Here is a 27,372-nt window from a genome sequence, read left to right as displayed (position 1 = left end):
GACTTTCCTGCCTTATTTTCTGTAATTATTTCATGCTTTACTAATGTAATTGCTTGTCTGTATTTTATGAAGATATGTAAGTTCCCTTCACTGCAATCTTCTTTAAATTGGTTGAACACAGGCAAACTCAAAAAGCTGTTATGACCTTTGCATTAGAGCATTAGTGCCTATCCACTGTTTTTATTTCAATTCTGTGCTGGAGTCAGCTCACTTGTATAGACCTAATAAAGCTGTTAAAGAACAAAACAGCCCTAGAAAATCAGGAAAGGGCAATGTGGCTTAATTTACTTTGAAGATTTTTTCACTCACCACTGTCTTTTCCACTTACAAATTATATTTCACCCAAACCCACACTGTTTTGATACTTCTCATTACTAACGCCATGCAGTTTGTAAGGGATACATTTCTGGCACTCAGTGGTTAGTGTCTCTCAGCAATGGACTAGCCTCCTAAGTTAATCTCAAGGGCTCTGTGTAAAACTCACAAAGAAACATCTCTCAGCTGGATCCACCTGTTGCAGGGAAAGAGGTACTCTCCCAAAGCGACGAGGTAAACAGATCATCTCAATATGTTCATGACCACATATGCCAGTGGTTCCTAAGCTTTGGTACTGCAATCACCAAAGGAGGAACTGCCCAGGTCACAGGGAAAACATCTCCAAGAGCACAGTTAAAGCTGATGGAGATGGGGTTTGGTAAATGAAAGGGTGCAGTGGGGGTCTTGACTCAGGACAGGGAGGGTGAGTCCCTCTGGGAAGGAATATGGTGGCTTAAGGATTAGAAAAGTATATGACAGGAGGGTGCAAACAGGAAACTAGAGGCACACCTTCCTATACGCATGAAACAGCACATTGCCAGCGGCCACCGTCTCATGATCTGCTGTTGACTCCAGTACTGATAATGATGGCTGTTGCTAATACCTATGGTTGCTATTGCTGCTGCCTGTGCATTAGAGCAACACAAATCTGGGAACCCCTGGCACAGGTTACAACCACAGGCTGAATTCCTCTTTGATACCACTTAAGCCAACATGAGTTCTGAGAAACTGCTGCCACATGTTCTCTCCATGACGCGCTGCTTAACAAGCAGCTCTTATTTTGTGCTGGCTTCAGTTTCAGAGTGATTTCAGTGTATGGTCCCATCTTCAGTGTTTTGCAGCGGAGTGACTTGGGGCTGGGTAACTGTGGCAATACCAGTGTCTATGAAGATGGCTATATGCTCTTCTAGCTACATACGAACAGAGTAATAGTACTCAGGGCCGTTCCTATCTATTGGAAACATTTATCTACACAACAAAAACACCATGAGGAATGCTTATGTCATTTGGGTCTCACTTAACCTCTCTTATCTGAGACAAGTCAAGTCTGTCCCAAAGCCTAAAGAAAACAACACCCCTCATCTCTGAGACTCTGATGACAGCCTGGGTTTAGCAAGCAACCACCACTCAGGTCAGGTTAGCTGGCTGACACATTACCTGTGATATGTCCTTACTTGCAGTGCTGTCACTCCATAAGACGTGAAGGGCTGTTTTCACCACTGGTCAGATTCACCACAAAATCACAAGGCATCTTCCCTTTCCCCTCACCTGCCATGACTTAGTTATAGACCACAGAGGTCTCCAGGAATGAAATGCTACTAACAGCGATCAGGGGATTCTGTGCTGTTGCCCAGTGTAAGAAACAGTTTTTATCTTTGTGGATAAGTTTTTCTAGATCAGCACCCTGACCCTTCATCCAGGAGAAGGGCGATTAGTTTCAATGCTTTGTTATGTTCCCTTCTGTGCAGAGGGAACTCGGAGGAGGAGGTGGTGTGAGAATGCTTGCCATAATGGGAAACCTCTTTGAGGAAACCAAAAAGCTTTCGTCCTTCTTTCTGGAGCCTGTCTTGTTCTCTTCTGAGTAACTGGATCTGATGAACTTTGAGATGTGCTGCATAGTCTCCTAGTTACCCAAGCTTTCAGGAAGGAGAAGTCAGGGAAGAAAAAGCCTTTTATGAGAAAAGGTGGGTTTCGTGGGAGATTATTGAGCTGCAGCACACTTCTGCACTAGCTGTACTTTTAGCTTTCAGCAATGATGGCTACAGTCCTTTTTTTAATTTAAAATTACTCAATGTTCACTGAAATAAGTTTCAAGTTGAAATGCTAACTGACTTCCAAGAGGGGGAAGATTCTTTAAGCAGCATTCACTAACCAATCCTGAGAAGTCAGGCTAAAGCCAAAAGGCCCATTTCTTCAGCTTGTCACACACCGGTCCATCCTGTTCACAGGGAGCTATGCAGTCTTGAGAGCTGCAGCTCCTTCTAAAAGTTCTTCTCATGAACTTTTGTTCATGAGATATTTACATCACCGTTTACCAGATACCCAAGGTATTACAGCTTAAATATATAAACTCCATCCTCAAATGAACATTACGCTTTCATTTTTTACCTATACCCGTACACACAGAATTTTTTAAAAATTAAGAGCTTTTTGAGAAACTGGGAGAGGAAACATTTATTAAATGTAAATTGATTTTTTTTTCAGCTAAAAAATTCCCAGTGAATCACATATAAGCATGCTTAATTTTTTTTTTTTTTAAACAATTCGCCTTCAGTCGGATTGGCTTTCACCACTTGTTGCTAACTCCTGGCTCCTCAGCCAACCGAACACAACCAACAACTGCTGTTCAGCTGATATTATAATATAGCATCAGTATCTTGTGGGTTTTGTGATGCTTTGCTGCTGCCTTGAATTCTCCTGTGCACATAAATAGTGCTTTGGAAGGAAAATCTGTGGTTTATCCCCATCTCTTTACCTCATTGTCATATTGACAGGAAAAACTCTGAAGGAAGCGTGTTCACTAAACCCATTATAAAAAACACAGACACAGAACAGAGCAAGAGACAACAGCCAAAGACAACTCCTCCAGCACACAGCATAAGGGATGGGAGAGCCTTGGGCATTCCCCCCACCCTTTCATTGCATGACATTCCCTTATTTTTCAGGCACTCCTAGGAGTCCCCTTCCAGCAAGCCCCACCTCAGAGGGCAGCGTGTAGGGCAGGAGCTGTGTACCCACCACACACCACATTAGAAACAGTCTCAGCGATTTCCACCTGCCAGAGCTCGCCCCAAGTGCCGTGTTTCATTTGGTCAGTACCTCAAGGTATCTTAGGCCTGTGGGCCCATCAGAATAGAAGAGGCATAAAAGAGTTTTATTCTCTCTCCCCAGCACTGCAGGTTTGACATTGTTACCACAGGGCTCCAAACACAACACTGATCAGGTAATGATCTTAAAGCAAGGGAGTGACTCACCTTGAGTGAAATTCACAGCTGACAGACGATTCTGCCCAGACTTGTCCACCACTTTGGCTCCATTCACGCCATTGAAACTGGTTTAAAGAAAGCAAAAAAATAGGTAATCTCACTCTTTGGGAATATCTTCTTTCAGGAAAAACTGATTCACTAAACAACACATCGGACTTCTTTTTTTTTTTTTTTTTTTAAACTAATACAGCACAAGACTAGCATAGGCCCTTGCTGCCTATATTGACCCAGCTAAATACAGACATCTAACTGAAATTCTTAGAACAGGAGCTTCTTCGAGGGGTAATGGTGACAGAAAGATACATTCCACCTGAATCTGACTTACACTCATTTCTCAGCGCCCAGATTGCTCTGCTGGAGGATCCAGCATTTCTTAGGTTTGTAAGCTCATATTCTGTGACTCTACCAAGTTTATTCTGTTGTCCCTTCAAGGATCAGAGGCAAAGGGCTTGATCTACATGGCCTGTTTTAGTGAAAAAATCTTTTCAACCCTCTTTCTGCTCCTTTCTCCATGGCAGCTGAGCTCATTTTCAGCAGCTCCTTGTTCACTGCCTGCTTCTGCATTTTCTAGAGCTCATAAATCCCCCTGGACTGGGAGGTAGGGGGGACTTACATTGCAATGTGCTATGTGATATGGACAATGGCTACTGCCCCATTTTGAAATCCAGCACACTCTTTTCTTGCTTCTTCCTCCAATGGAAAGAATGAAACACTTGTTCCTGGGTGAGGCAGCAGCTCCTGACCTTGCAGGAACTCGGAGGGAACCAGGACTGTTGCCACCCCAAAGGTGAGAACCTGCTGATGTGCTGTGAAGAAGGAGTTGCAATGCTTCTGAACCTAACCCCCAACTTTCCCTTCCCCTTCATTCTGTCCCTGCTGTGCCTGATGAAATCCTAAGAGGATAAACTGTACTTGGCAACTTCCCAAGCAGCGTGAAGAATGGACTCCTCCTGCTCAGAGCTGTGGTCCCGGCTCACTGGCACACTGAGACAAGACGTGCAGCTCACTGGCAGGTACAGTCCGTGCCTTCTGCACCATGGCATCGCTAAATGCTGTGCATTTATGGCCACCACAAAGGCCTTTGTGCATGACACAGCTTCCTGAGCCAGCAGAGAGTCTCTGCTGTCTACTGTTGTGGAGGCTGATCAACCTCAAAAAAGATAGGAGAAGTTTTCCCCATTTTTATGAGAGACCTACAAGCCTCGCTGTGCAGGACTGCTCAGGTGCTTTGCCTCTCCTTGTTTCCCTGTTCAGTCCACACCCTGCAAGCGTGACTCTAATGCTGAAACAGAGCCATAGTCTACCTCCAGATGCCTCTGGTGAGAAAATAACACAGAGAGCAGGTGCTGGTACATATGGAAGCGGAAAGACAGGAGGGGCTCAGGCACAGTTGGATCACTCGCTGGGGAAGCGTTTCAGTAGCGTGCTTCAGGCATGAACACCACCAAATACACAGCAGCCTGTAACACAAAGAGGCGCTTTCTTGGGAAACAAACGTGATGTAAAGTCCTCCTGGTTTTACATCTTGGTGCATCTTTCGAGTAACAAAATTCAAACACCACCAAACCATATGAGGACTATATACGTTTTTGTGAGTGATACTAAGTCCCAGCACTGCTCGCTTACAGAGCACAAGATTGAGCCTGCCCACGTTTATGGGGCCGCAGCGTTTAATCTGAACTAAGACAGGAAATAAGCAGCTCAGAGGTCCTCATTTTACCACAGATGTCTGAGATATTGTTTGAAACCTGGGACTACCCTTCTAAACAAAACATACTTGTCTGTTAAAGCCCAGCAACACTGTTCCAAGGAAAGAAATGGCTATTTATATTGTCATTTCACTGCTACAGAAGCGAAATTGGTAACTTTGTCACACAATCCTGGTAAGCGTTTACTTTCTCCTACAGATACTCTTCCTTTCCCAAAGCTTTCAGCATAGCCCATTTTCATGCTCCATGGTAAAATGGATCACTGTGCACCTTGTACAATTTTTGTTATATAAAAGCTGTACTGAGCATATCATTATTTTACACACTACCCTTTCTCTTCTATATCTCTTATTAGATCATAAAGAATAAAGAGTTGATCTCAGCTATCAAATAAACATAAATGCCTGCTGCAAGTCTGAGCCAGTAATGCATAATGTGCTGCTCAAACCACAAATTAGCAGCAATATGGAATCAATTCAAGTAAAAAAAAAAAATCAGAACTTTGCCTTAAAGAATGGCCTTTTTAATCAAACCAAATGTTTTCAATTCTGTGAAAAATAATTTTCTCTTCCAGCATTTTTAAGGACTATGGTTATTTTTCCATTTTTTGTGCAGGTCTACATAAAACTTTTTCTTTTTTACATATATTAAAAACCAAACATTTCTGTTTTCAAAGGCTATCAGTGTTGGTCTGACTCTCCTTTCTGAAGAAAGAAGTGAGAACTGTGTTTAAGCCTTGTCTTTCAGGCACACAAGTAAGGCTGCATTTGTTTCCTTTTAATACACATGGAACAGTGAGACAAAACAAAAATGACCTTGTGCTGATACAGTTATCTTGGGAAGCCAATGCTTTCACCTATGCTTAGTTTAACAGAGGGAGGAACACTAGGAAAGGGAAAATATTCACTTTTCACAGAACTCTACAATTAACTGCAACACTGAAGATTAATATTAAGAACAATTCTCCACTTTTTCCTTCCTTGCTTGCATGGGAACAAACAGTGCTAGCATTTGGAATAAATCAACACAAAGTTGTACAGCACCATTTTGTCAGCACCCTGTCACAGCCTCATCACCACCATCGTGCTGACCAGAACTGATCAATTTTCTTCGTCCTTGTGTCCCAGTGCCTCTCTACTCCTCTGTGAGTGAGGAAAGGAGGTCAAACAGATGAAAAATTAATTCGTGTCTACTTTGAGACACCTTTACTCTGCCAGAGAGATGTAAAGAAGCACTACTGCAAACGAGACCTGTGCCCAAGCTGCTCCATGTGCTCTCTGGAGGAGACATACTCCTAATTTACACCCAGCACCTGCCTGGCTCTGAGTAACACCTGCATGAAGGGCAAGCACTTAGCAGCCCTCACTGGCCATCTAACAAGGCCATTTGTCACAGGCATCCCCCAGTTACCAATCCAATCACTTAAATACTTCACAGAGGTCATCCATCCCCAACATGGATCAAGTTCTGCACAGAGTGGTGTCAGAACCTAACAGACACAGGCTCAAGAACCAGAATGTTTTCAAATAATGTGATCATCGTTCTTGTTGTCACTTCAAAGAGAATGAAAAAAACTCCCAAACTATTTGATGCTCCTCAACCTATGACACAACATGTTACATCATAAATACATCTCTTCGATAGCCTTCTGCTAAAGTCACTGAAAAGCCCATGAGCTTGACGTGAGCTGTCAACTTCAAATCTTCAAATAAGGTGTCTGCCAGCAGGGACAGGAGTTTGGAGAAAAGCACCCACATGAGCTGGTATGATCAGAGCAAGTGATCCTTCAAACCCTCTTTGCAGAGATTTTATCAGAGCTGGGCAGGCAACAGGCAGGTCATGAGTCACACTACCATTAACCCCTCCCAGCAGTATTAGGATTTGAGGTGGAAAATTACAGGTGTGTTGCAGACCAAGGTTGTGTAACAAGTCAGTCTGCATGGCTGCATTTCAGATGATACTTCCAGCAGGTGTCCATGTGAATGTTTCAAGCATGGTGAAGGTGTAAGTACTTCAGAAAAGTGATTAAAATGAGAAGCACTACACCTTCATAGTAATGGGTTAGAAGCACCTCACACAAATATCACTGTGATATGCCACGGTATTTGTAGCTAAACTTAACATTTACTAGATGATGTCCTGTCTCTATATGATATCCCTTACCCTGACCCAGTGAAATGAAAGGCAAACGCCTCATCACTTGCAGGGACTGTTTAGCATTGCTCCTCCTGGTCAACAGCAGCACAGAAGAGTCAGAGAAAAAGGCACAACACTGAGGCTATTGTAGTTCCTGATTTGTATAGGTTTTTCTCAGAGCATTACATCATATTAGTTCACTTCTGCAAGTGGATTTCCTCTCCAGAGTCTGGCACTACTGCCTTCAACACAGACTTCAGCATCACACAAACATCCCTTCCTCCTCTTCCTTGACTGTTCAGCTACATTTAAATCTAATCTTTGGGCAGCAGACAGCACAGAATGCAGACTCCCTTGCATTCAGATGTTAGTGTCGTTATCCATAATCCTAGATAGAGAAGACAGACATTAAAAACTACATCCACCTCAGTAGTTGGACCATACTTCTCAGCTAGGCACTCAGCTCTGTATTACAAAGACTGTACAAGCCCACACCTAGCCAGGAAAAGGGAAAAATGGGGGTAATCCCCACTGCCTGCAGCCTTGTTCCTCATTTTATTAGTCCATCTTCTAATGCCATCTGCTCCTTCTTTTGATCTGCTGCATCCTCACAATGAGATTGCAAGCAGTGATTGAACTGAGCACAGGAGGCCCTCCGCATCCAAAATGACCAAGATTTGCCCTCTCAGATATTTCTAGACAAAGTGGTACAAAATATGATGCCGTGGTACTTGTTATAATTGACATATTTCAAGAACAGGCTCACATCACTTGAGTCTGTACCAAGCCACAGGGATGTGCCAAGTTCCCTCCTGCCATGCTCCCTGCCCGCTGTATGGAAGGGTATTTATAAATCCCCCGTAGCTGGCTTGTCTTTCAGAGAAGGCGGCAAGGTCCAGTCCATTGGGTGTTGGAATTCCGCGAAGCAGAAGCAGCACGGGGCTCCTAATGCCTCACGGATGATGGCAGAGCTCATTTTAGTTCTTAACCTTTTCCTTCATGGCAGCAAGAAACCATTTCAGTGCAAGTGAACATGCTGCTCCAGCACAAAGAACAACCGCATCTGCCAAGCTAATTGTGGAGACAGGAACGGCTGGTAGGAGGATAGGACAGGAGATGGGGTGTCCTTTATATCAGAGTTGCACTAATGTCCTAAGTGAGCCACAAGTGGGAAATGTAACTTCTAGGATAAATATCTTTCGTAATTCACTGCGGGGATTTTATCCTTTTAATGGAAAAATCTTGACAATCATGAATAGGAGCATTCAGATTACAGGGAAACTGCGGCTGGGTTTTTCAATACATGTTGTGCAACACACTCCAAACACAACCAGTTTCTTCAATCTGAATTTATACTCTTTGGGATTTATACTCTTCAATCTGAACACACTCTTTGGGATGCACATACTCCACCCTTCATTACTTATTATTAGACTGAAGCTAATGCAACAAGAGCTGAACAGGTTCAAGAAGAACCTCTTTGCTATGACCCTCACCACTGACACAAGTAAGTGGAAAGACTGAAACTCAGCTTGAGGGAGGTGCTGAGCATGTCATTCTGACAGGATAAGCAGGACTGCATTTGTGGGTGGAAAATGGACCCCCTGATTAGAAAAAATACCTTGAAATTTCTTTCAATCCAGCTATCTCTGCTAACTAGCAAATACCATTCGACTTTCTTTTCTCATTAAAGAAGTCTGCTTGGGTTGCTCCATGGATGTCTGCTTTTCCATCCAATTGAGGATGGGGTTTGACACCCACTGTTTGCTTTTACAAGCTCTCAAGTCTGTAGGGCAGCCCTTGTTGTTGTGTAAACCAGGCTAAACATGATTTTGTGGCTAACTCGTACAGGCAGCAGGCAGGATACGTGGCAGTGACAGAAGGTAAAAAGACACTGCTGGAGAGCAGCCTTGTGGAGAGGGATCTGGGGGTTCTGGTCGACAGCAAGTTGAACGTGAGCCAACAGTGTGCCCTGGCAGCCAAGAGGGCCAACCGTGTCCTGGGGTGCATCAAGCACTGCATTGCTAGCTGGGCGAGGAAGGTGATTGTCCTGCTCTACTCTGCACTGGTGCGGCCTCATCTTGAGCACTGTGTGCAGTTTTGGGCGCCACAGTATTAAAAGGATATGAAACTACTGGAGAGTGTCCAGAGGAGAGCCACGAAGATGGTGAAGAGTTTAGAGGGGAAGCCGTATGAGGACCGGCTGAAGTCTCTTGGTCTGTTCAGCCTGGAGAAGAGGAGACTGAGGGGAGACCTCATCAAGGTCTACAGCTTCCTCACAAAGGGAAGAGGAGGACCAGGCGTTAATCTCTTCTTCCTGGTGACCAATGATAGAACCCAAGGGAATAGCAGGAAGATATGCCAGGGGAGGTTTAAGGTGGATATTAAGAAAAGGTTCTTCACCCAGAGGGTGGTGGAGCACTGGAACAGGCTTCCCAGAGAGGCAGCCACGGCACCAAGCCTGACAATATTCAAGAAGCATTTGGACAATGCCCTCAGACATATGGTGTGAATTTTGGGGTTGTCCTATGCAGGGACAGGAGTTGGACTCGATGATCCTTGTAGGTTCCTTCCAGCTCAGGACATTCTATGATTCTATGACACAGCAAATATTTTCCAAGCATTTCCATTATTCTGAGGGCACTGCCATTCCGGAATGTCCATAGCTGAGACAGATTCTCAACACGATTTACAGGAATACACAAACTCTTGAGGGACCCACTGTTCTAAGCTCAAACACCTTGCAAAAATGAAAGTTTCAAAACTGAGCACGCACTCAGGGCAAAACTTGCAAGTTTACAACTACTCATTTTTCAGAATTCTTTCCGTCCTCTTTTACATCCACTGCTCTGGTTTGGAGTAAGCAATAAAAAAAAGGGAAGGCAAATGAGATTTGAGCCCTTTGTTTCTGTTATTGCTGTTTTGCTGGAACTAACATAATAAAATACAGCTCCTCAGTGTGCAAAATTTTCTTCTGTTAACTAATAGAGTTACAAAGAAAAGGAATTAAAACAGTACAACAGTTACCAAGCACCTCATTTGGTTTCATTTAAGCTGTAAGGGAAAGAAGAGAAAGAATGGAGTGGCAGAGGAAGAAAGGAAAACAAATGGAAAGAAATACAGAAATTCATTTTGACTATCCCCTATACAGACTGTCCTCTATGTTAAATTGACAGAAAGTACAAAAGAATTTATGGAAGATCTCAGAAGGAGATAAACTCATCTTAGTTATGGTTTCTTGAGGCTTTCAGCTTCTTAGTGAGCAGCATTTGTTGCATTCACCTCTTCTATTTGCCAAGTGGGAAGACTGTGAGCTACTCAGCATGTAGGTAGGCTTCTTCCAAATGCTTCTATGTCACTCAGGCAAACATCCTAAGGCATCTTGGAACAGAGATATTCTTGTCATACCTGAACAGGTATTGCTTGGACAACTGAGGACAAAACTTTTGTCTCTACAGAATAATAAGTCTCTAACTCCATTTTTTAGATATCGCAGAAAAAGAAAAGTGAAAGAAAATCCCTTTTTCCTGCAGACTACAGATCTAGGCCTTGCAAAATCCAACCACATCTTTTAACTTCTGGAAACCAAACAGAAATTCAGACTTATCACAATGGTAGCTGGAATATTTAACACCCCAAATATTCAGAAGAGTGAGGTACTGTTGTAGGAATTATTCCATTAACAAACTCAGATCATTTAAATTTGATAACCTTCAGCTGATGAAACAGTCTTAGCTTATTGTGACAATCTACTAGTAACTTTTTCTGACCATCAAATTTTCTTTTTGTAATGTTGAAAGACACTGCTGGGAAGAGTTAGGGTAAGACTGTGCTCATTTCCAGACAGGATATGTTAGAATACAGTTTTGAGCAACTTTTTGTCTTAATTTATAGTAGGTAAGACCAGATTCAATCCTATCTCTCTTGACCTGTCAGGTCAAATGGGGAGAAACGTCCCTCAAAGTCAATAGCAACTGCAGGTCATGCATCCCTGAGGCCTGGCTTTAATCACACCATTTCTGTGCACCAAAACAAGAACATAAAACCAAGGTACTAAATCAGTATGTGCACAGGACAGTTAACTTCACCATAAGTAGGCCAAGTGGTCCAAAGGCACTGAAAAGGAGTAAACTAAGAGCTCAAGCTTCTGTGTAAGGGCTATAGGTGTCAAGCTGGGCTGCAGAGGAGGACTAGGCATGTTGTCCTTGCCAACTATTAGATCACATTGGTGTCAGTCCCTCATGGTTTCCCCTCTCCCTACCAAAATTCCCTGCTGGTCCCATGACCACTTGAAAATGCAAGGACAGGATGCTTTGATGAGCTGGAGGCAAGAGAAGCTGGCCACTTCTGACAGACCTATGACTTCTCACATCATCAGGTAAGAGCTTCCTCTGGGAAATGCAATTTTTATATTCACTTTATTCGTCCAATGCACTGACTCCATCGATTAATGGCAACTTTCCAATGCTCTGCTTGGTTTTACTGCCAAGTCAGGATCATGCTGACAGACAAATAAGTAAAGTCTATTAGTAAGAGAAAAATGCTGCACAGAAAACCAAACTCAGCAGAGCTACACAATGGATATTGTGGCAAAATTCAAAGAAGCAGCAGATTTTTTCCTTCATATGGGCAATAATGCTCCTCCAGCTTTCTCCTATACCTCTCTGATGCTCTCCAGGTCTGCAGCCAGAAGGAACAGGTCGTAAATTCTCTCTTCGCCCTGAATAGTCATGTCTGATTAGGAGCTGAAAAAAGATACTTGGTCTGCCTGCCCTACTATCCCTTCTTTCATTCCTCATGTTTCTGTCCAGATGCATCTTCTATTTATTGCTTGCTTCTTGCATTCTTTATCCCAATTCCAAAGAAATGCCATTTCCGGGAATACCTTTCAGTGTACCACCATTAAAGGCTGAAGTTCTTGTTTAAGCTGGTTGGTTTTTTGCTTATCTATTTGCATTTTCCTCCCATTTTCTAGCCTGAAAAGTTCAGCTTGTCCTATAGGTGAGCGTTGCTCAGTTCTGACCCTGGATAACACTGTAATTTTCAAAACACTTTCAGGAAATGACTTCATTTTCTCTTAATCCAAAAATTTGCCGACACAATTTCAAGCTTGTTGCAAACCAACAAGCTGGTTTGCAAATGGATCCTAGCACCTCCTCTGACAAAGGCAGCTCTGCTAAACTTTGCTAACCTTCATTCTACAATTTCATGCTGAGAGGCTCTCTTAGGAAGTCTCCAGCAAAATTAGAGGCATTCTCAAAATAGGTCCTAAAACATATCCTAATCTTTTACGAACAAGGAATTAGGGGCACAGAGACAAAGCTACCCTACTACACCCACAATGTAGATCTGTGCCAGAATGGAGCAGAAAATAGCAGCAACTGGGAAGTGGAGAGGGAAGACTTAGCACAGAGTCCTACCGTGCAAGTTTTGGTTCTAAAAGATGCTGTGAAAAGGCTCTAAACTTAGTCAATTTGGTGAAGTCTCTGTTCTTAAACACTAGATGCAGCCAAAGCTGGATATCTGCACAGCTCAGCTATCCTGAAACTCCCCATCTCCTGCAGCTGACTTGTAACTTGGCTATCGATTCTTAATTATGGCTGCTGACTGCTGCTTCCACCTTCTACTGCAACTTGCCCTCCTGCCTAGACTACTAGGTCAGGCTGTCTATAGCATCAACATGCATAAAATAAAATGAGACTGTGTGAGAGATTTAATTTACCCTCCCTTTGCTACTGCAGGCTCCTCAGGCTTCTTTACAAAGCTCCTTTGGTTTCCATTTCTGCCTTTGAGAGACTACTCCAGAATCTCACTCCTCTAGCGGCTGAAAATCTAATTTCCAGGCTAAGTTTATTAATAGCAATTTTGTACCAATTTGTCCTTGTGCCAGCATTGATCTTTATAATAAAGACCTTTTCTTCCCCTCTAGTATTCACTTTGCAATGAAGTGTTTACAGAGAGACATCACATTCCTCTCCCAGTCTTTGTTTCACTAGGCAAAACAAACTCATCTCTTTTAGTTTTTGCTCATCTGCTAAGCTTTCTGTCCCTTACTCATCCTCCTAGCCCTGTTCTGCACCTGCTCCTGCGCGAGTACATTTTTCTGACAGAACTGTACACAGTGTTCTTGGCACACTCTTGCATCTTGGTTTTAAAGCTCCCTATTTGTAGCAGGACTGTCTCCTTGAAACTATCCTACAACTGCATCAGCCCTGACGCTTCTCCACCATATGTTCCTATTGCTATCAAAGTTCCTCTGCTGTCCAGCAGCCTCCTCAGCACTCGCCTCATTCCCTCCTCCACTCCCACCTGCCAGCACCTCGTGCACATCATTCCCACACTGGCTGAGGGTGCGCACGGCCCCAGGCCGGTGTCAGCACTCAGTCCCGCGCTCTCTGCGCTTCCATAGGGCTCTCCCACGCACACTGCAGGTACCAGTCACACTGCCCTGCTCCCCGGCTTTAAAACAAGCAAACTCCCACAGAAGACTCCCCTGATCCTATGCCTCCTGGGCCTCCTTCCCTTGTTGGTAGACTCTTCTGAACACCACTGACTCTCTGGCTTTCAACCCTGGATCTTCTGTGGCTCAGTCAGTGGTGACAGAAGGACAGACCCTCCCTTAGGCCCTCAAATCTAAGACCTCTGTCCTATTCAGAAATACACAGCTCTTCCCTAGACTCTACAAGCTCCAAAATGCAGTGAAACAACCTCTTCAGAATGGCCAGATACATCCACTGTAACTTTCCCTGCTGCCATGAATATGAACATCCTTTTCTTAACATGGGCCAGTTCTCCTCAGGCTTCTCTGCTAATGAAACACCAGGTCCCTGCTCATGGGCAAAATTCCTGCTGACTTCATTACATTGTGGTTTCCCTGTAGTGTCTAGAGTCGTACACGTAGCTATGACATCTCCCAGGTTACAGCCTTTTGCCTAGCCTGTCAAAGATCCACTTTCAGTATAAACCCAGACAGGGCAAAAATGGCATACAAAATACCATTTAAGAACAAGCAAAGGCATCTTCATACTTGCATAAATCCATTGGATGTAGCTAAAGCCAGATCTTAGCCTAGGGAATAAAGAATTCTTCCATTTTCCAACCCTCAATCTAATTCTGTGAATTGGAGCAAGCAGGGACATCTGTTGTCTTGTAGAAATAAAATTCAGAGGAGCACACCCATGGGAATTTGTCCAATGCTATTTCAGTGGCATGGTTCCAGAAACTGCCCTCATACCCTGTCTTTACTCATGCACTGCTCCCAGATCCTTGCAGTAATAATGGCCTTAAGGTCGCACAGCATAAACCAGTTCATGAAATCTGCTTGTTCTACACTAACTCAAAAACCATCACTCATCCTCTTATTCTTTGCATTTGCAACAAAGCTGTCAGTATCTTTATTTCAGACATCTGGAGAGCTTAGCCTTCCCTGTTAGGTAAGCATTTCTTTCACTGGTACTACTAAGAAAAAGAAAGACTTTTTAATCAGTGGAGTGGGGTGAACATGGCAGCTATGCCTTGCTAAGGGCAGACTAGTTTCAGCAGCACACTGCTGACTCATGTTTCCCTGCTGGGATACTTTAACATCTTAAAACTATTGATGTCTGGATTGTGTACCAACTCCCATGAAAATATCCTACTTATAAATCCCATTGCCACTGCAGTTCTTTGGCAAGCCACAGCCCAGATCTGCTCCTCCACTGTGGATGCTGTTCCTAAATTGAACATGCTTGCTTAAAACAAACAAGCAAGCTGCTTCTCCAGTACCAGTTTGTTTTCTTTTATCTATATGGTGTAATAGCTGCATGTATTCAATTTAAGACTGATAAACTCTTCACCTGTGCTGTGAGCCACACTGGACTCTAGTTCCCCAAACTGTGGCTTCCCACCAGTGTCTGCAGTGATAACTGCTGAAAGGTAACCAGAGAAACACCTTCCTCCACAAGAGCAGCAAAGGCCCACCCGCTAGTCATCAAATCTCAATGCAAAGCGTGACAGGAAAGGAAACTTTGCCTTTATTAATGCTGTGGCCTCCCAGTCATGCATGCTATCTTCCCTGCTCAGGCCATTCTGGTTTTTTTTTTGGAACTGATTTGTGTTGCTTGTTTGGGCAGCACCTTGGAAAAGAGAAACAGGCATGACAACATTTGCCATTTCCTCTGCGTGGAGGGAGGCCTCCATGGAAGAGGTCCAACAGTGAGAGCACGCTGTCCTTTCCCCCTGTGAGGGGCAGGAAAGACAGCAGCGGTTTGAACAGCATGCTTCTGCCTCAGGATAGGGAGAATTATTTCATGCCTGACGTGATGTGTTACAAGAGGTACAAAAGCAGCTCAGGAGCCAGAGAAGGGTGGCTTGTGCAACGAAGGAATTTTTAGGACTTTCACTATGGAGACTTGGGTTTAAGTCCTAGTGAGAAACTTCTATATCTTCTCTACTCACAATGCTAAGGAGCATAACAAAGAGTGTCTTTGCTGGGACAGAAAGACAGCTAGTAGAAAAGCACCATCAAAACATCCTCTTGGGAAGAACGTCTTTTAAGAACAGATTTTTTTTAATTTGCTTTTAAAAGAGCATTGATTTTGATAAAAGTTCCTGCCAAAGCTACTTGGAACAGCTTTGCTTCTGGCAGTTCAGAAGCTCTATTTCAGAACTTCCAAATCATACGTACTTTATCTTAGAGGTTTTTATCCCACATGCATTGTTATTACCTTGCTCTAACATGACAGAAGTAGTGAAATATTTTATTACTTCTTAGATCATTAAGATGAATCGCTACTTACTACAGAACGAAATGTTACCTGCTTTTCTAGATGAAAGCATTCCTGGGTGTTGTAATGGCAGTGCCAGACTTTCATTACATTGCAAACAAGGGACTTCTTGTTCTAGAGAATAAGATAAGATGTTTCAGTCATATTAAGCAGCTGCTGTTCTTATAGATTTAAAAAAAAAAAAAAAGAGGCAACCAACTACTGTGTTTTCTTATACAATATACATACTGTGACCTACTACTAGTCTTTACTTAGCAAATCAGCAGTAAGCATAAGCAGTACAACAACTTAAAATGGATATAACTCAAAACAAAAATTCAGAAATCCCACAGCAAAACATTTCTAAAACTCAAAATCTGGGACACAGTGTCCTCACAGGAAATTTTAAAAATAAATTATTTAATTCTGATTAAAGAGGGGGAAAAAAACAACAAACAAGCTTTACAGTGTCAGAACTTCCCAGGAAATGGCAATTCTGAGTTAAGCTAATGCGCATTAATTCTGAGAAGCCTGAGCAGGATTTTTTGCTAGGGACAAAGTCCAAGAGGATCAGGATGGAGGGAATTCTGCAGGGATCCACAGCACAAACAGCAAGGTTATGGGAGGTCAGGCACAGCTGGGTGTGAGAGTGCTCCAGGGCTGAGCAGAGCTTTGGTGGAGAAGTAAGGCACTGCCAGATTAGAAGAGCAAGGAAAAAGGGGATTGCCTTCACTCTTTTGCCCACTGTCTGCAGAAAAGAAGCAGGTCAGACCTTGAGAGGGAGAAGTGTCATGCTGCTGTGTGGGACTTACACCACTATCCATAAATGAATGCTTGAGGCTCTACTGGCAAGCACCCTCACCTTCTAGAGGGGTGCTCAGGAAAAGGCATGCCATCAGCAGCGGGATGGTGCCTCCCTTCTTGCTTTTCCAGACTCTGCATGAGCATAGGAGGGTGCTAGCAAGCACCACCTGCTGCAAAGACAGGATTTCAAGCAGTTATTTTGCGATCAGGACACCAACAACAGGCTACAGGGCATTCATCCAGATGCATTCATCTTTTAATTTTTGTGCTCGTGACCTTTCATGCTCATGACCTAGCCCAGCCTTAATCCTCACCCTACTTAGTAACAAAGTTACTTAATGACTAAATTAAATAATTGATTTAATACTTGACTAATTTCATTAAATTATCCAGATTTCACAAGTTACAAAGGCCACCTCTCCAAAGACAATTTTCACTCTCAAAGTATTTATGCCCCTTCTTTCCCACATAGGCAATGATGGATGAAAAGCCAGAATAAATGAATAAGTACCTCCCTCCATACTCTTGGCTTTATTGCTGGTCAATAGGGCACACAATCAAGCCCTGAAGCAGAACAGACGATGTATTTGCAGGGCTTATGGAACTTATCATGGAGTTTATTGCACAATTCAGGATCTGCACCACGTGAGCGTGCGCGCGTGCGCGTTGCTGAGGTGGAAAAAGCTGTGACGCTGAACAAAGGGCTACTGTCTGCTGACACAAACGAGACAAAAAACTCACTGACCTGGAAGTTAAAGTACAAAATCTACTTACAGCCTGAGTGCTTGCTGCCCATATACATTAAATGAAGAAGCCTTGTTTGAGCGAAGTATGATCTTAATCTGCTCTTCTCAAGCAAAGAGAGCACATGCCAGGACTATGACTCCCACCCCAGCAAACACCATCAGCAGCAAAATCGTGTGAAGGACAATGCAAGATGAAACTGCCTTTTAAATTAGGATTTTTCTGTCACAAGCTTACTCTAAATTATCTAGCATAAAGAAATTTATCCATGTAAGCCAACAATATTGGCAGGGGGAGAATTACACAACAAGATACTGGCAGAGGAATAGAGTACTGAAAGCTTAGAGAGAGATGGAACAACATGTGAGAAAAGCTTCTACGCACTGCAGCAATACAAACACACCATGAACTACAAAGGCTCAGAGAAGGACTCCAGAGCAGCAGCAAGCTCAAAGTCAAAAGGGATGGCCAGAAGGGCACTCCCACATAAGTGGCAGAGCAATATGGAAAAGGAGAAAAGATTTATCAGCTTAACAGCCTCCAGTCCCTGGAAAGGCTTAAATCAATGACTGGACGCTTGTTTCACAGAATACAAATACCACATATCACCAGGTGAGCCAACTTCAACCCAACTGGAGTGAGTGGGATGACTCCACTGAGGTCAGGGTTGTAACAGCTTACTCTGGATTTACAGCTGGAACATCAAAGCACTACACAAACCTAAGTAATTAATCATAAGCCAAATGTCAGGCCAGGAATTTTATAATAATTCAAGCCTTTTTCAACAACCCAAGCAACTGTGTTCACATTCTAGACAGTCTTGGATCAGTATTTCAGATAAACAAGTGAGGATTTTGATGGCAGAAGCCACTCTTCTACCAGCATTGCTGGGTACTGTGGCTCTTGGAAGCAGCTCAGGCTGCCAGGTAAGGACTCCACTGCAGTAGGTACTGTGCTATCAAGCTGATGGGCATGCCCCACTGTGTGCATGCTATAGCGTATATACAAAACACAGGAGACAAGCTAACCATCAAGAAAGGAAGAAGCAGCAGGTGGGGAGCTAAAACTATAGGCAGCAGCTAGCATAAAGTGGAAATCAAAATCTCCCATGTAAGAATGGCTGAAGACATCCCACTAAAAGCAAAGTTCTGCCTCCCATATACTCATACCTAACTGTGCAACTGGTGTTTATAGAAACTCGGGCAAGTGGCATCTTTGTGACACACTCTGAGCAGTGCTCTGCTCTCGATCAACAGGGCTCCTCAGAGTCCTGAGCTCTGTCCACTATTGCTTGCCTGTTGCCTGTGGTCCACCAGAAAGCCATCCACACTGGAGAAGGAGCTCCATTCACTCTCTGAAGTACAGACATTAAGCAGAGATGCTCAGAGTTTGCCTCCTATATACAACTTGTACCTTATCAAGACTCAGCCCCCACAGTTCTACTTATCATTTCAGAGTGGCAAAGCAGGAATGTGGCAGCACAGGCCATCCCTCCTAAAACCTCAGCTTCATTTTAACACACCCTTTCTCAAGAATCTTGTCTTCTCTAGGTGAACTTCATGTAATGGTTTCTTCACCACTCCCTTCCTCTCCCATCACATCTGCCATTTGCATATGTCCAGGTCCTGCAGTGTTCAGTAATGGCCGTGCCAGTAACACAAACTGTGAAAATTACCTTCATGTCGTATCTCAAGACTGAGGCTCTCAAAACCGAACATTTCTCTGGTCACACTCTCCCATCCTTTCTTCATGCAAACAGGAAGGAACAACAATAACTACCTCCTGCTCTCGAGGCACTATCATCCTCCCAGGTGACAGCTGGGATGGCTATACTATTTAAAGAACCAGTAAAGGGAGAAGCAAGTACAGCTAGAGCTAGGTTGCCAGAACTGCCATTAAGAGCATTTGAGCTCTTCCTATGACTCTGCCATGATTCTTCCTTTGCTGTGCCTCAGTTTCTCACCGCATCTGTTGGCTCCGGATATTTAGATGGCAAACTCTTCTTTGCCATGCTGCAAATTCCAGCCCACGAGCTGAGAATCCCTGCAATGTTTCCTGATGCTCCCTGCCATGGTCAGGATGATCTCAGAAGATCCTGACTGTCACAAAAGAAAGGGTGAAGCCTGAGACTACTTACATAGCCCTTTGAAGCAAGCTGAACCCAGAGCAAATATTTAATGGGGACAAGGCCCCTTCCTCCCCAGGCAGCAGTTTCTTCACATGCAGTTGGTCTAAGTCCTTCTGTCTTGTGGTAATCTTGCTCATGTAATCGTGGCTATCATCATAACACTGACGGGGTAGCTGCAACTGAAATGACATGTTGATGCCCACTCTGCCCAAAACGCTAGGATGAGCACGCAAGACACAGAAGAGTTGACCATTCAGGTTTGCTGGTGAAGGGAGAAGATGAAGCAGATCTTCAGAGCTGGAAGCTGCCACTTAAACAAAGCTACAGTTTTGACATCAACCACATGAAGGAGACAAACCATGGAGACCACAACACGTGGCAGCACTTCTCTCCACCTGTCTGCAATAGCAACATATTTGATGCTCACGCACTGTAAAAGCACCAGTTGCTTTTGTGAACAGGATGCACTTTCTCAGCACCCTGCAGCAGGCTGGTTTGTCTGTGCATCATGTTCTCATCATGCTCAGAGACGTGCTTGCTGCAGAAAAACTCGTGCTGGTGCTCTGGCTTACTCCCACATCCTTTGGTTTTGTACTGGCAGCACTGGAAATCAGCAAAGCAAATCTGATTTATCATGCTGCAGCAGAGTGGTGTGCCCTGTCACCAAGAAGCAGATGAGATGGATTTCATAAAAGTTGGCTCATTCTTTGCTCTTTCTTGATGTAATTGAAAAAGAGGTTGCCATAGGACAGTCACAGTCCTTTCTGAAGTCACTGAGTACCCCACATCCTCTATATAAGGTACTCTTACAGTGGTCTGTAAGACAGCAAAGGGATGTTATTCCAACCATAACAGCAGGGAACAGAGTAAGCAATAATATGCCCAAGGTCAGGCCTGCAGTTTGTCACACAGCAGGGATCTGAATCCAGATTTGGTGAATCCCAGTATAGGACAGAACCACTGGCAAGTTTCCAGCAAATGCAGTGTTAAACTTCCCACAGGGAGCAAAGTGGAATGACAGCTTATTTGCCTCTGACCTAGCAATAGCAGATGGAGAAGACTGCAAGTCACACCTGCTTTTTGGCACAGCTGGAATTACTCAGGCCTTGCTTGTGGGCAGGAACTGCTGCAAACAGATTCCCCCTTCTTGGTCATCCCTACCAGATGGGATGGGGTCCAGAGGAGGCCCACAAAAATGATCAAAGGGATGGAACACCTCTGCTATGAGGAAAGGCTGAAAGAGCTGGGGTTGTTCAGCCTGCAGAAGAGAAGGCTGCGGGGAGACCTTACTGCGGCCTTTCAGTACTTAAAGGGGGCTTATAAGAAAGATGGGGACAGACTTTTTTAGCAGGGCCAATAGAGATAGGACAAGGGGTAATGGTTTTAAACTAAAAGAGGGTAGATTCAGACTAGATAGAAGGAAGACATTTTTTACGATGAGGATGGTGAAACACTGGAACAGGTTGCCCAGGGAGGTGGTAGATGCCCCATCCCTGGAAACATTCAAGGCCAGGCTGGATGGGGCTCTGAGCAACCTGATCTAGTTGTAGGTGTCCCTGCCAATTGCAGGGGGGATGGACTAGATGTCCCTTCCATCCCAAAGCATTCTATGATTCTACCCACTCTGCCCCACAGTGAAATCCACAGGCATGTGGATGTCCTTCTTCAGGCATGAGAGAAAGAAATCTAAAGCAGTTTGCTCACAAGCATAACCCTTGAAAAACAGCTGATTTTGCAAAAACACCAGTCCATCTACACACACCATATTCCCCAAAGGCCTGATCCCAGGATCCAGCCCAGAAGTAAAACCATCATGGTATTCAGTTCAGCACAGCACACATAGGTTAGCATGATCATGCCTCTTACTACTAGCATGTTCCTTGGTCTGCTCCATTCCTTCTACCTACGGGGTAACATACATAACTCTTATGTACCCTCTCTGGAGGGGATGAAAAACCCCAAGTAACATGAGCAGGCAATTTAGCAAACTGCTTGTACTTTTATTCTACCCTCAGAAGGCTGTTCTGCCAGACCCACTGTGGCACTGACAGGCGAGACCAAAGAGTCCAGGGGCAGAGAGATCATATAAGTCAGTATCCTACAAGACACCACCTCCTCCTTGCAGGCACACTCACAAAAGACTACCCCAGGCCAGAGGGCAAATCTTGGGAACAGTTCAGATGCAAACTCTGCACCCTGGGCATGTCAGCCTAAGCCTGTCTGGCACAACCAAAGAGGTGACTGCAAAGCAGGAGAAAGCTGGGTACAGGTCTGATTCTGCAACTAGGGCACATTTTAGAACACCCTTGAGGCTACAGTAACTTCTGCTACCTGTCCCAATTGCAACAGCTGAATGCAGAGCATGCTTTGGCCATGATCCCAGGACCGCAGGGTAGTAGCATGTAAACAGCCTTCTGCATTCACCGGGGATTGGATGGACCATGCTGAGATTCGCAAGCAGCTGCCAGGCAAAAGAAACAGAGAAGGACTGTGACATGGCCCTCCACAGGGAGGAACATCTGAAACTTCCAACACTTAACTCAAAGCATATCAGAACACCTATGGAAGAGGAAATAGGCTGGAAACTGAATAAAGTCTTTCTTGGTACCTCGTCATCTTCTTGACTGTGAGAGAAGCTTTCTCTCACTGGGTATTTGTCCCTCTGGATACAACCCAGAGTAGAAATAATAGTTTATTAAAACTTAAATACAGCTTTTGAAAACTTGCCCAGGCAAACAAAATGCTAACACAAGCTTTGGCTTGGTCTTCACTGCTTGGGAAATGACTCCTCCCCTGTAATAAGATGAGCTGTAGCAGCTCGGTGATTCCAGTCACCATAGGCACAAGTATTACCTGCAACATGTCTGAAGCACACTACCCTTCAGCACACCTGGTCCTCCTTTACGTCTCTCAAGCAGGGAGGGAAGGATGTGCAAGCAGCCTACAGAAACAACACAATGTTGGTGTTCTTTCCTCAGAAATGAAGACACTGGGGAAACACAGGCACCGACTACCACATGGAAGCTGCTCTAAGGAGAGAGCCAGCTGTTCTCCACCTCAGGACAGGAGAAGTACTACTCAGCTTTAATGGCAGCAAGGAAGACTAGGTACAAAGGATAACGTTCTAGCAGGAAGAACAGCAAAGCACCAGAACAGATTGCATGAAAACGTCCTTATCAGCATTGGAGGCTTTTTAGATTGGGTTGGGCAAACATTTGTCAGGAATGATGTAAGCCAAGTTGATTCTTACTTGGACAGGGAAATTAGGCTAGATGACTGTCAAACTCTCTTCCAGCCCATTTTGATCTATGGCCCTGCATCAAGGAACTGAGTGCTGGCCAGTAATCCACACACATTCAGTCACCTGGGTCCCCAGAGATCTCCCATGTCACCCTAGCAGAGTCACTCTGCGCCTGTCAGTTCCTCACCTGGAAGGGAGTCCCATCCCTACAATAGCACAGGCTCAGCTGAGAGCACTGTGAGGATAAGCTCATTTCTTAGACTCTCTAAGGTCCCTGAGAAAGTCCTCTTCACCCCACATCTTGGGTGGAAGACTGAAAACACAGGTGGTACTTACACTTCAGGGTGTTTACATTGAAATCACACCAGAACAAGCATGGTACTCTGTCCTCCAGCATACTAGATTGTCCAAAACCATGGGTTAATGCAGACTTCAGGCTTCCCATTAACAGTATGGGGTACAATCCCAGTCCTGTATCACAGTCACGAGGTCCCCTCCCAACTTCCCCACACGAGCCCTTCACCGAAGCTCTGTTTTAGTGGCACAAAAACAGAAGTTAAAGCCCCACTCTGCAGCTGCATCTACACTGAAGCCCTCTGTTGAGCCGAGCTGTCTCACTGGGGGACTGCACCTTGCCATGCTCCCCACGCAGTGGGAAGCCTGGGGCAGGACTGCTCTCCAGCACAGACACGCTAAGCCGGGACCACAGCACCATCTGCAGGGCTCTGCCAAAGACCAAGCTTTTACCAGCTCCTTGTCAGGAAAGGCCAGCATGATCCTAGCAGATAGTTCGCACCGGGTAACTCTCCAACACACAGACGTGAGCGCGCACACACACACACAACACTGCACTCTTCAGAGTCCTGGAGGAAAACAAAGCCCCTCTCTGAAAGCATCACTTCAGGAAACAAATCACCGGTTTGATACAGTTCCAGAGACCCAGTCAGTCCCAGAAAATTAAATGTATGTCAGATACTGGATTACGTAAAATGCCGACTGAAGCATCAGCCTTCCGTGGCTCCAGCAAGCAGCTACGCCTCTGCAGAGAGCTCACGTGCGCAGTGTATTGCTGGCGTCAGCTGAGCCTCCCGCTCACAGGCAACAAAGACAACACAGACACGGTCCAGTGCTTTAGCAAGGCCGCTGGGAATGCCTGTGGTTCCGTAAAACCACCATTTCCAAAAATCTTTGCAGTGCTTCTGTACCAAAATGAGCCTGGGCCAATATGCGTAAAGCACTGGAGAACACATTGTACTACACCAGCACATTCCCTCAGATGCGAGTCCGACAAATAAATCCAGCCTCTTGGGAGGAAGAACAATTTTTCTCCGTTCTTGTCTTTATGAGAAGGTCAGTAGCACCATGTGATTTTTCCGAGACATACAACCACTACACAGTGCAAACCCACAGAAATGCAAGCATTTTTATTATTGCTTTAGCTAGAAATATAGGAATTTAACACTTGTCCTACTGGATTAGACCAAGAGTCTGTCTCACAGAGAAAGTGCCCTGCTCAGAGCTCTGACAACCAATTGATTAATGCTTCTGAGAAAAGGCACGCTGCTTTCTGCAGCCCAGCCGCGAGCACTCTCAGAGGGACAGCTAACTCTAGCCTGCTGCAGGGAATCAACCTACCCCTTGAAGAATGCAATATGTTGTCGTTTAACACTCTCATAAGCCAGTAAACTATCCAGCTTTTAAAGTATCCTGCAGAAGCTGTGCATGTTGCTTTGTTTCATACAGAAATAAGAAATAAGTCTGACAAACTGAACTTTAAAAAAGACCCTAAACTATTATTTTAAAAAACCCAAACAAAACAACACCTCTTTGACTACAATTTGTACTCACGGCTCTAGCAGGCAAAACTGCCAGAAATCAGCTATGCTGGAACTTTATTTCCAAACCTAGGACCAAGTGCACTTTAACTGAACATTTTTAGTTCTCACCTTCCCTAGATTTCCTCTACCGTGTTTAACCAGGGCAGGTACTGCAGTCCAGAGAAGGCTCATAACTTCAAGTAAAGTGTGTACGGGACATAGCAAACTACTGGGGTGCATAGAGCAGTGGGGAGGATAAATGCAGGGCTGAGTGGTAAAAGGGGGCGAAAGGCCAGTCTGTGAACAGAGCTGTGAAAGCCCAGAGGGTGGAGAGAGGATCCAACTGCAGTCCCGAGTGCTGGGATATCAGAGACAGCCCAGGTATCTGTGGAAAAGCAGGGCCAATGTTCAAGAGTTAAAAAGTGAATGAAAGAGCGGGAAGCATGTGTGTGGGAGAGGTAAAGGAGAAAGGGACTAGACGTATCAGTGCTCATGTAAAGACCTCTGAATCCGCTGCAGCCTTCCAAAGAGATGCAGTTTGCTGATGGAGGTCCTACCTAATGTTTCTGGCTATGCACTCCCAGTTCAGCCTGGACAGACCACCTGATAGGACCTGCCACTGTCTGGACACTTCCACTCTCTACTGAGTGCTCACCTCCACTGGCCCAGCAAGTGGTTCCATTCAGACTGGAAGACCAGATCCTTTGGTTTGCTTTCTTTCCTTCCTTCTCTGGCTAGCTATGGTCAGGGAAGGGAACTTAACACTGGAAATAACACCGACAACGAGAAGCAGCTTGAATTTAATCCTTCCATTATTTATAATGTCATGATGTTGACTGTCCATTTCAGGGACTTCTCTCAGTGTTGTTTCAGGCAGCCCTACTCTGAGTCATCCTTGCCAAAGAAACAGACCTCAGCTATTCCCACGGCTGTCAAGAGACTGGGTCCTACTCCAAACTTAGCCTGTTGTCAAATTTTGTACAAGTCGTTTCACCTCCCGTTTTTCAACTTCTCCATCTGTGAAACTGGAATAGCAATTCTGGCCTTCTCTGTAAAGTCTTGCATTTAAATGGCTTACATGGAAGTTACGCATTTCTATTACTATGAGAAGCAATGTGCGGGTGCCAGATGTTTATTCAGGTCTGCCAACATGTTTGAAAACATAATTGCACAGCGATTCTTCTAAGGACACTGATCTGAAGCACTATCTTTTATTACAATGTTTTGATTGTTTCTGGCAGCATCCACCAGATCAGGTGCTGTAGATTCAGATGGTGCAACATGTACACTGATCCTTCAACGACATGTCACTCAGTAGGACTGGGAAACGAAGGCTGCTTTGCTGTTGGAGATCTACCCCAGAGCATCAGGATCCTGGAATAGAACCAAATTTGAAATGTGTGGGCTAGTCACGTCGCATTACACCAGCAAGTCCATGTGCCGATATAAGCCAGAATTTGGACCTATCATCCAATCTGGTCACATTCTATATAAATTTATCTCAAGGCCAAAGAAAAAAAAAAGTTAAATTCTTTCTAGGTTAAATGGGTGATCTGACATGTTGAGAAGCTGTATTTTTAATGAAATATCTGAAGCTGTGAACAATTCCATATTGAGTCTTGAGATTAATGAGTCACTTCAGCAGAGCAAACTAAAAAGTTGCATGCAGTTCCCTGAGGAAGGTGAAACACTTCTACATGCTCTGCTGAACTTCTGCATCTCTGGATGAAGTCTGTATCAGGAAACGAGGGGGTCTGCCAGTGCACGGACAGTTCAATTTACTGGGGAATGAAGTGGAGATTCCTTTTGCCACGCAGAGTTTTCAACAAGCTGTTCAGCAGGGCTCACCAGCAAAAAGCATACTGCAAGAAGGGTTATTTCTCGTACAGTTGTCATCTGCTCTGTTTTTGGATGTGCAGAAACCTAGGCCTGTGGGAAAAAAGAATGATTACAGCTTTAAGTCTTGCTAGGGAGAGCATGCCTCTACCTCCATCCTATAAAAGCAGCAATTTTCCCATGGCGATGATCTCACCAGAGCTAGTCACCCCATCAGAAATGCTTATCTGCATCAGAATTTCTGACTCAGAAACACTTGCCAGGCTGTCTCAGGATATGAGAAGCTTGAGATACTTGAAGGGAGCCCCTGTTTTGTTAAAGATTAGCTTCAGCTGTGGACTTTCTCTGGCTGAATTCATTCAGTACATCAGAGTGCAAGGATGCAATCTACAAAGGACACAGACCTATACTTGAAGCAAAAATCTGAAGGTAAAAAAGACTTACTTGCCACAGAAGTCTTTGTGAACGGCACGAAGGACAAGTAGTAAGTTGGGGTGTGCCTGTAGCCAGTCCTCCACCATATTTGGGTGTCTGGGATCAACTTCCAGAAACACACTCCTGAAAGGACACATTTGGGAATAGAAAGTGGGGAGATGCACACATTTAGGTTGCTAAATTGACAAAAATTAAGGTCTGTCTTTCTGGATGACTCCTATTGGTGCAGGAAATGAGAAGGTCAGCAAGCACACTGCAGTCCAATAATCCTATAACAGATCACAGCTGTCCATTTAAGATGCAGATCCCAACTGCCTCCTTCAGGAGGAGAAAGTGTTGATCTTGGGAGGAATTCTCACGGTACTCCTCTGCATAAGCAGTTAAACCCTTGTATTGAGAGGTAAGGATCCCTTTTGAACCCCATGCAGAGATACCATCAGGTCTGTCTTTCTGAAGCCCCCAAAGATTTAAGGCCC

General features: G+C 44.4%; 2 protein-coding genes across 2 annotated transcripts in view; both read right to left on the bottom strand.

The window, feature by feature from the left end:
* The window catches only part of MAPKAPK3 (MAPK activated protein kinase 3), a 134,915-nt gene extending 109,513 nt beyond the window's left edge, over positions 1-25,402 (bottom strand). Inside the window, exons 1-3 of the mRNA XM_082321588.1 lie at positions 25,281-25,402; positions 15,943-16,026; positions 3,291-3,367 (exon numbers count right to left, since the gene is read on the bottom strand). The gene's annotated coding sequence lies outside the window, so the exon portion shown is untranslated. The remainder of the gene's footprint in view (positions 1-3,290; positions 3,368-15,942; positions 16,027-25,280) is intronic.
* Positions 24,599-27,372, bottom strand: part of HEMK1 (HemK methyltransferase 1, mitochondrial release factors N(5)-glutamine) — a 32,383-nt gene continuing 29,609 nt past the window's right edge. Inside the window, exons 10-11 of the mRNA XM_082321587.1 lie at positions 26,906-27,019; positions 24,599-26,554 (exon numbers count right to left, since the gene is read on the bottom strand). Coding sequence (XP_082177713.1) covers positions 26,518-26,554; positions 26,906-27,019 — 151 coding nt within the window. The 3' untranslated portion in view covers positions 24,599-26,517. The remainder of the gene's footprint in view (positions 26,555-26,905; positions 27,020-27,372) is intronic.

The sequence above is a fragment of the Platalea leucorodia genome, assembly GCF_965183815.1.
Source record: "Platalea leucorodia genome assembly, chromosome: 9".
In the NCBI taxonomy this organism is placed as follows: domain Eukaryota; kingdom Metazoa; phylum Chordata; class Aves; order Pelecaniformes; family Threskiornithidae; genus Platalea; species Platalea leucorodia.
Note: the sequence above shows the minus strand (reverse complement) of the source record. Positions and strands in the feature narration are given on the sequence as shown.